The sequence below is a fragment of the Hydra vulgaris genome, chromosome 03 (assembly GCF_038396675.1).
Source record: "Hydra vulgaris chromosome 03, alternate assembly HydraT2T_AEP".
In the NCBI taxonomy this organism is placed as follows: Eukaryota; Metazoa; Cnidaria; class Hydrozoa; order Anthoathecata; family Hydridae; genus Hydra; species Hydra vulgaris.
In genome coordinates, this window is record NC_088922.1 from 53,760,999 (window position 1) to 53,770,000 (window position 9,002).

Below are 9,002 nucleotides of genomic sequence, written 5' to 3' on the forward strand. Positions count from 1 at the left end.
GATTTTAAATGCAATATTTAAAGAGTGTGTTAACCGGGCTTATCATATATGCAGTGATTTATATTTACAAGATGAGATAAATTTCTTAACCCAAATATTTAATGAAAATAAGTACACATATGGCAACTTAAAAATATTGTTAACCTAATTAAAAAAAAAGTCCATAAAAAACAACAAAATTTAATCAGATTCTGTTGGCCTACTGTATTGCTGCCATGGATACCATAACTAACCCCAAAATGAAGGAGAATTTTTTGGAAAGTAGACTATAGAGTGGTCTTCAAATAAAATCCTAATTTAAGAATATTTCTAACATCAAAAAATAAAACTAATTGCCACAGTCACCCAAAAACTTATTTAATTTAATGCAAATTCTCAAAGAGATTGTATTCAAAACAAAACTTTAAATTAGGACTCTAACTCAACAACATCTAAAAAAATTAAACAAGTGGAAACAGCAATTCATAGTAAGTTTTGTTTATAAGAAAAAAAATGGAGAATGTTAAAACAATTAAAGTGGAAACAAAAAAATTAAACCGAAAAATGCATGAAGGTTTTGAAATAAAGAGGTAACAATGTTTCTCCTGGCAGGGGATTAAATGGCAGAACTATTTAATTATTCTAGAAAGAAAAAATCCATTTGAATGCTGATGTCAGCTAATTTTAAACTGTTTTATTTTTAATTATAATATAACAACTTAACAACAAGCTGCATAAAAATAAAATGAAAGGAGAAACAAAAGATCATATGTTGTTCAAATGAAAAGATCATATGTTGCTCAAATTAAAAGATGGATGTTGTCACATAGAACAAAATGGATGAAATTAAACAAACTGTAATAGCTGTTAGAGTAAAATTAAGCAACCATCTTAGTAAAAGTAATGCGAGGAAAAGAAAACAAAAAGAAAGATAATATTTATTATTTACTTCTAAATTATAAATATTAACTCTTTTAATTAAAACAAGCCATATAGTTTGCTTTGTTTATGATTACTTAAAATATCACTTGCATTTTTTATATTTGTATATACACATGATATTGTGCACAAAATTTAAACATTATTTTGCATTAAGCTGAAAAACTTTTTATTTTGAGCAGTATTGTTATTATAACCTATATTTAAACATATTCTTTTCATGAACATTTGATATGAATTTTCTACATATAAATAGTTTGTTTAAAAACCTGTGTATATAATCTAACTTTTTTATTTTTAGGCACTGACCTAAACCATTTTTAAAACATTATTGCCAAAATGAACACAAAACAGCGTTTAAATGTTCTGAAATAAATAACAAAGACCTCTATCTTTTCAATGCTCATTATTATGACAAAGTATTTTCTGAACTGATGTCCGTTTGGGTCAGGGTTATTTTTATGACAAAGTATAGGGTCATTTTTATGACAAAGTATTTTCTGAACTGATGTCAGTTCAGAAAAAAAAAGTTCTAGAAAAAAAAGAGCATTTTGAAAGAGGAATAGGTCTAATTGAGAAATTAGTTATTTATGGAAAAAGAAAATAGACATATAGTTCATGTTATATCAAGACATATAGTTCATGTTATATATCAAGAAACTTTACTAAAATGCTTACATTTTGGTAAAACTTGTGTTTAAAATATTTCAAAATATTTCTTTAAAACTGGAAATCCGAGAAAAGTAAACAAGTGGTGATAAAAAAAGCCACAAATCCAGAGATAAACCTAATGCTTATCTCTGAAATCTGCGAACAGAGGTTAAAAGAATAAAAAATGTTTATAAGTTTTGGAGAAACAATTACATCTATATGTAACATAAAATTTTCTGAAATTTTTTTAAACTTTAATTTAGGGTTTTGCTCTAAATTAGATGCATGTTCATTTAAAGAATTTGCATACCAAAGAATTCTTATTTGGAACTGTGGAAAAAAGTTTAAAAATCTGAAAGAAAATACTCTCCAGAAAAGTTATATTATGTTTACATTACTTAAGGAACTGTAAAGATTGCTGTAATAGACTGGGATGTGTTACTCAGGAAACTGTAAAAATTGCTGAAATGACACAGATTTCAAATCAGTATGTCAAAGAGTCTTTAAAAAGCCATTGTTATGCAAATTTAGGAAAATAAACACTTTTTTATTGCAAGAGGATAATCTAAAAATGTTCAAGTTCAAGCATAACCTAACTTTAATTTTTTTGTCTAATGGTACTCAGATTATAACTAAAAAAGACCATAATTGTTTATCTTGTCCCTCTCAGATTTAGAAAGGAGTCCCAGTAGCAAAGGCTAAAAAAAAAAAGATATCAAAACCATTTGCATGCAGAAGTGAACTGGGAACAAGAACATTGTTTTGATTTTTTAAGAAGTATAGTTAACAATTCTTTAATAGCAAAAGAACTAGTAGATACTAGATAGATTTGTCTTGGAGAAAATGCTGCTTGCAATCATATTTAACTTTTTAGTTAAACATGATTGCAAGCATTTTCTTTAGATACAATTCTTAATAAAATTCTGCAATCTTTACAATAGTTTTTTGTTTATTCCCTATATTTTATACTATTAGTTTTTTCTGTAATTTATGCAAATCATCTAATTTGTCAAATCGTTTTACGCTTCTTAATAAAATAAAACAAATCTTGTATGAACAAGAAATGAACATATAATATGCTTGTAACAAGCTTATATATGGCTTCCTGCACAGGCCTGTATGCACATATATATATATACATATGTATATATATATATATGTACATACATACTGGGGTGAAAATAAAAGTTTGGTCTATCAAAGAATATTTTGTTGCGTCTAACTGAGAACAAACAAAAAATATTAAAAATAATAATATAAGATATGGGAACTGCCCCATTTTGAACCTTAAAGATCAGAAAGGTCACTAATATTATAGAAAAAAAATATCTTTTAAAGTATGCCATGTTGCATCTCAAAAGAAACGAATATTTATAAAAATTTCAAAAATAATAATCATGTTTTATAAAACCATCTCTAAAAAAAATTGACTCAAAAACACCGAGAAAAAAATTGATTTTTTTAATAATGTTAAAAAATAACAGTTTTTATGCATTAAAATTCAAACTTTTGTTTATTTTCAGCGCAGCCTAATGTATATATGTATGTATATATATATATATATATGTATATATATATATATATATATATATATATATATATATATATATACATATATATATATATGTGTGTGTGTGTGTATATACTTTTATAACTTTTAGTAGTAACTTAGTAGAAACTTTTAGTAGAAAAAATCATGTAGTTATTTTTATTTAATCTAGTCAAAAAATCAATTATATATATATATGTATATATATATATATATATATATATATATATATATATATATATATATATATATATATATATATATATATATATATATATATATATATATATATATATATATATATATATATATATATATATATATATATACAGTGGGCAAAATAATTGTCCGTACATCAATGAAAAATAAGGTTTTTTGAAAAAAGCTTTGAAACTTTAAATGATAGAAAAAAATAATTTAAACCAATAGATAGCGCACAAGAAAACAAATAAAAACGATACACCATCTTTAACTTTCTCCAGACAATTTAAATTATAATTAACTTATTTAAAAGTTTTAAAAATTTTAAAACCAAAAAATTGTCCGTACATTTGATTTAAAAGGTAAAATTTTTTTTATAAATGATTTTTATATTAATATCTTGTACTTTTAGGATAAATAATACTATAATAAATAAAAATAAACCTTTTCTTAACTACGTGGCTATGATGGAAGGAAAAAGAAAAGAATATAGTATTGACTTACGTAAACGAGTAATTTTTGATAGGGAAAATGGATTATCAAATAGAAAAGTTGCAAAAATGTTGAAAATACCACCAAGCTCTGTTCAATATATATGGGAAAAGTATTTAAAAACAAAATCAGTGGCAAATAATGGTGTACGAGGCAGAAAAAGATCAACAACGCCAAGAGTTGACAGGTGCATAGTTAGGAAAATCGAGCAGAATAGAAGAAAAAATGCCGTAGAAGTATCAAAAGAGCTGGAAAATGAATTAAATATTAAATTATCGCCACAAACAATTAGGAACAGACTGCATGAAGCCAATATTTTTGCACTGACGCCTCGGAGAAAACAATTCATCACCATAGTGAACAAGAGAAAACGGTTGCTGTGGGCAAAGGAACATGTTCTGAAGGATGATACATTCTGGAATATGATTATTTGGTCAGACGAGAGTAAATTTAAATTATATGGAGCTGATGGTGGTGCAAAAGTTTATAGAAGAGTCGAAGAAGAATATAATGTGAAGTGTTTGAAGGCAATGTTTAAATTTTGTGGTGGAAATGTTATGGTTTGGGGCTGCATGAGTGCATCCGGTGTTGGCAAAATTGAATTTATTGATGAGAAAATGGATCAACACTTATATAGATCTATATAAGAACGGAATTTGGTGGCTTCAGCAGGAAAATTAGGACTTGGAACAGAATTTATATTCCAACATGACAACGATCCAAAGCACAAAGCTGGATCTGTGATCAGATATCTTGCTGCAAATGGCATTTACGTGTTGGATTGGGTTGCACAATCGCCCGATTTGAACCCTATAGAACATTTATGGGTGGTGGTGGAAAAAAGAATGAAAGATCGAGCTCCAAAGAATAAAAACGAGCTCAAAGAATTTGTTTTAGATGTTTGGTCATCAATTAATCAAGAAATTACATTTAAACTCGTCTCATCAATGAAAAATCGTTGTAGAGCAGTTATTGAAGCTGATGGTGGTCCAACAAGATATTAATTTAATTTTAACAAATTTTAATTTTAAAATTAACATAGTGTACGGACAATTTTTTTGTTTGAACTTTTAACTCTTTTCAAATAAACTTATATAACTTTTCATATATTAATATATTTTTAACTAATACACTTAAAATATACTTTAATATTATAATATTTCTCTAAAAACTCTTAATTACAACTATCTAAATACTTTTAAATGTTGTTTTGATCAAATATAGATACTTTTCATTAATGTACGGACAATTATTTTGCCCACTGTATATATATATATATATATATATATATATATATATATATATATATATATATATATATATATATATATATATATATATATATATATATATATATATATATATATATATATATATATACTATGTAATATATGTACTGCAGAAGAAATAGGACAATTTTAATAAAAATATTTTGTAGAACAATGACAATATATTCCTAATATCGCAAAAATGCTGTAAAATATTCCTGTTTATATGCCCTGTATGTACATGTAAATTATATTCCTGTCTTTTGCCCTGTATATATATATAAATATACATATATATACATACATATATATATATATATATATATATACATATATATATATAAATATAAATATTTATAAATATATATATATATTTACATATGTAAAATAAACTTCAGTGAATGATGGTGGCTGTATAGCACAGCTGGTTAGAGCATCCAACAAAAAGTTAAAAAACCTGGACTGTCATATGATACGAGTTCAAATCCTGCCACTGCCAACTCAGCACTTGAGTAGTACTTTGGTACGCAAAAATGTTGGTCGATAACAGACATTACTTTAGATTAGTCTTAATGACTTTTTGTGGCTGTTCCTATGCTAAGCCAAAAATATCTTTGGATATAAGAACATTGTATAGAAAAATATAGCATGAAAATTTAAATAAAATTTGAATTTTCATGCTATTATATTTCTATTCATTGGTATTTAATAACATCTGAGCAAAAATTAAATGAATATTACAGATGTAGTTACATCTTTTTAAATTACCAAAGTGTAATAACATCTGTGCAACTACATCTGTGGGTTCTTCAGATGTAGTTACATCTTTTAAATTATCAAAGTGTAATAACATCTGCGCAAATACATCTGTGGGTTCTACAGATGTAATTACGTCTTTTAAATTATCTAAGTGTAATAATATCTGTGCAACTATATCTGTAGACTGTATGATTAAGTTACTATAAAGATGAATTTACTAATAATGCATTATTTTAACCAGATGTAGTTACACATAGGAATTTTTCCTAAAGATGTTGTTAGGGGTTGTTGAATTTTCAGATGATATTGGACAGATGTTATTAGAGTAAAAAAAAAAATACAGATGATCTTGGACAAAAGTGTACAGATGATCTTGCACTACTCTACAGATATTGTTGGACAGATGTAGTAATCTTTTACCCCCCGAATGATTAATTATGCAATTAACTCATCTCTGATGTCAACAAATAATGTAACTAAGTATTTAACAACAAAATACAAAAATTAAACTTTTACCTTCAGGTACTTTGCAAGCAAGCTTCCTACATCACACTTTTGTTCTTGATTACTAATGTAGGACTTGGCATTAATTGTATGCTCTAAAAGTTCAACGAGTATACTAACACCTTTTTTTGATAGATTTTGTTGATTATAGAGATCAAAAATTTTTTCAAAACAATATTCCAATTTTTGATGCAGAGTTTCGAATGTATGCTCCATCATTTTATTCTACAATTCATAATAAAATCATTTATGTTTAATATATAGACTACAATTAAATACACAATATAAAAGCAGTAGTGGTGTATATTTACCATATTGAAGGAAAAAAAAGTTCACAAGGCTTGCAGCCTTTTAAAGTTCTCTTTAAATCTTTTCAGTTTAAATAATAATAACAATAAAACTTATGATTACTGAATATTTAATAAAAACTTCCATAGCTAAAACAATTATTGAGTTAATTAAACATGTTTCTAACAACCAAAATGAAAATGCTGTTAAAGATGATCATGCTAACAATGTAAATGTATAAGAAGTTATTAAAGCCTACATTCAGCTTCATCATCACTTCTAACATTAAATGCTGGGTTTAATATGTCCATAAAAAAAAGCTTCAATTTGAAATCTAAAAAACAACTTATACTTCAGAAAAAATAAGAAAAAGAAATATTGTATGAAAAGAACTATTATAAGTAAACAAAAATTGTGGCAGAAGCATAGATGATGCATGCTTCTTGAGAGTATATTTTTAAAAAAGATGATACATTAAAAAAAATTGATTTAAGTTCTTTATATCGATTCTTTATAAAAATGAGTATATGTTATATATTGTGACATTTTTTTAAGCAGTCATTAATCTTTACAGTTTACACCACTAACAAGTTTTACAGTTTCTAGACTTTTTATTAACAATATTTTGCATTTTCAGAGTATTAACAAAAATATTAATTATATTTTGCTGTTCTTTGTAGTGATTACAAAAGTAATTTTGTAATCACTACAATGAACAGCAGTATGAAATTTGATTAAAAAAAAAAATTTGTTTACAGAGTTTCTATTTCAGAATTACTTACTAAAAACTTTTAAAGACCTTAAAAAATTTCTTAATTATTAAAGATTTCCTAATATTATCTATAAACAAAACAAACAAACAAAAATAGATAAACAAGCTACAACTAAATTTAGACTTTACCAAAGTATTAAAAAAAAATGTTGCAATATTTAGAATAGGTCAAAATACCTCTTTTAAAAACCAACATCTATCTCTGTTTTCCAGGAATTTCATTGTATCTATTAGACAATACTTCAAGCAATTCAAATAGCAATCAGTGTATTCAAAACAACTAAAAAAGTTAAAAGAATAAGAAAAGTATTATTATTAAGTAATAATAAAATAAATAGTTTTTTAAGTAAAACAGGTTTAGATTTTAAATACTTAATACACTTTGTTGTATGTATGATACATTTAAGTATATCATACTTATAAACATATAATTACAACAGACTAACAATATATACTCACAACAGACTAACAAATAAATCTTACAACAGACAAATCAATATACAATGATTATTATAGACTGATATTAAATCTCAATATATACCAATTACTTATGTAAGAAAACGAATAAAATTTTTTGTATATTTAACAGAAGTTGATACAGTAATTAACTCTTTCATGCTCATGCATATTGATTCATATAATTCTTTTCTCTAATCTGTTAAATTGCATAAAATCAATAGACCAAAACTAATTTAGAATAAACTCATATGAACTATATTAGGATATATCAAAACTTAAAATCATGTTAATAAGTTTTAAGTGGATTTCCATGAGACAATGAATTTTGTACAACTCACAAAAAATATTCACAAAATAGTAGTTACAAAATTTTCAAAATTATTGTCAAAAAATACAATATACAACTATTTCATAAAAAAATACAAGTAAATGATTATGTTGTAAGTCAGAAACATTTATTGGTTAACAACTTAAAATATTAGCCTATAACTATGATTTCATTTTGAGATAACATCTCTAAAGTCACACTGAAATAGCCAGAAATGCCGCTACATTGACTGAGGATTTGGCATGGGGCAGCAATTTTTTCTTTCATTATTTTTTGTTTTTTTTAAATCTAAAAAATTGAGGGGATTTAAATTAGTTTCAATCCCCTCAATTTAAGGGGGTTACAAATTTTGTATGGTCATAACTTTGGAATGTTAAAAGATTATTGTATGAATTTTAAAATTTATGGAAAAATATAACTTTAGTTGAGAATAATAAAATAAATGTTTTATCAACTTGTTGATCTCAGGTTTGGGACAGTTGTGGCCAAAATTTTAGGGCTGCTTTGTTCCTAGACTTCAATCATCACAATTCTTTGCAAAGCATCTTTATTTTATACAAGTATTAACATATAAATGCTTGGTGTTTGCTCCATGTCAGGAAGTTAGTTACCTCAAACACAAAAAAATGCTGAATCCGCCCCTGTTATGTATATATGTACACATCAGGGTGGGCCTTAAAAATAAAAATTTTGAAATCATCTCCGGGCACCTTTCTAGTCTGTGCCAATTATGAAAAAAAATAATTTATGCAAAAAATGATTGCAATTGGATAATATTTAGGGGTGGCCCTTGGAGATTGAAATTTTGGTGAT

At 25.6% G+C, this 9,002-nt stretch overlaps 1 protein-coding gene across 3 annotated transcripts in view; it reads right to left on the reverse strand.

Moving 5' to 3' along the window:
- Nucleotides 1-9,002, reverse strand: part of LOC105844565 (uncharacterized) — a 136,642-nt gene that overhangs the window by 87,644 nt on the left and 39,996 nt on the right. For all 3 annotated transcript variants that reach the window (XM_065793679.1, XM_065793681.1, XM_065793680.1), the window contains exons 10-11: nucleotides 7,580-7,682; nucleotides 6,355-6,567 (exon numbers count right to left, since the gene is read on the reverse strand). In XM_065793679.1, coding sequence (XP_065649751.1) covers nucleotides 6,355-6,567; nucleotides 7,580-7,682 — 316 coding nt within the window. The remainder of the gene's footprint in view (nucleotides 1-6,354; nucleotides 6,568-7,579; nucleotides 7,683-9,002) is intronic.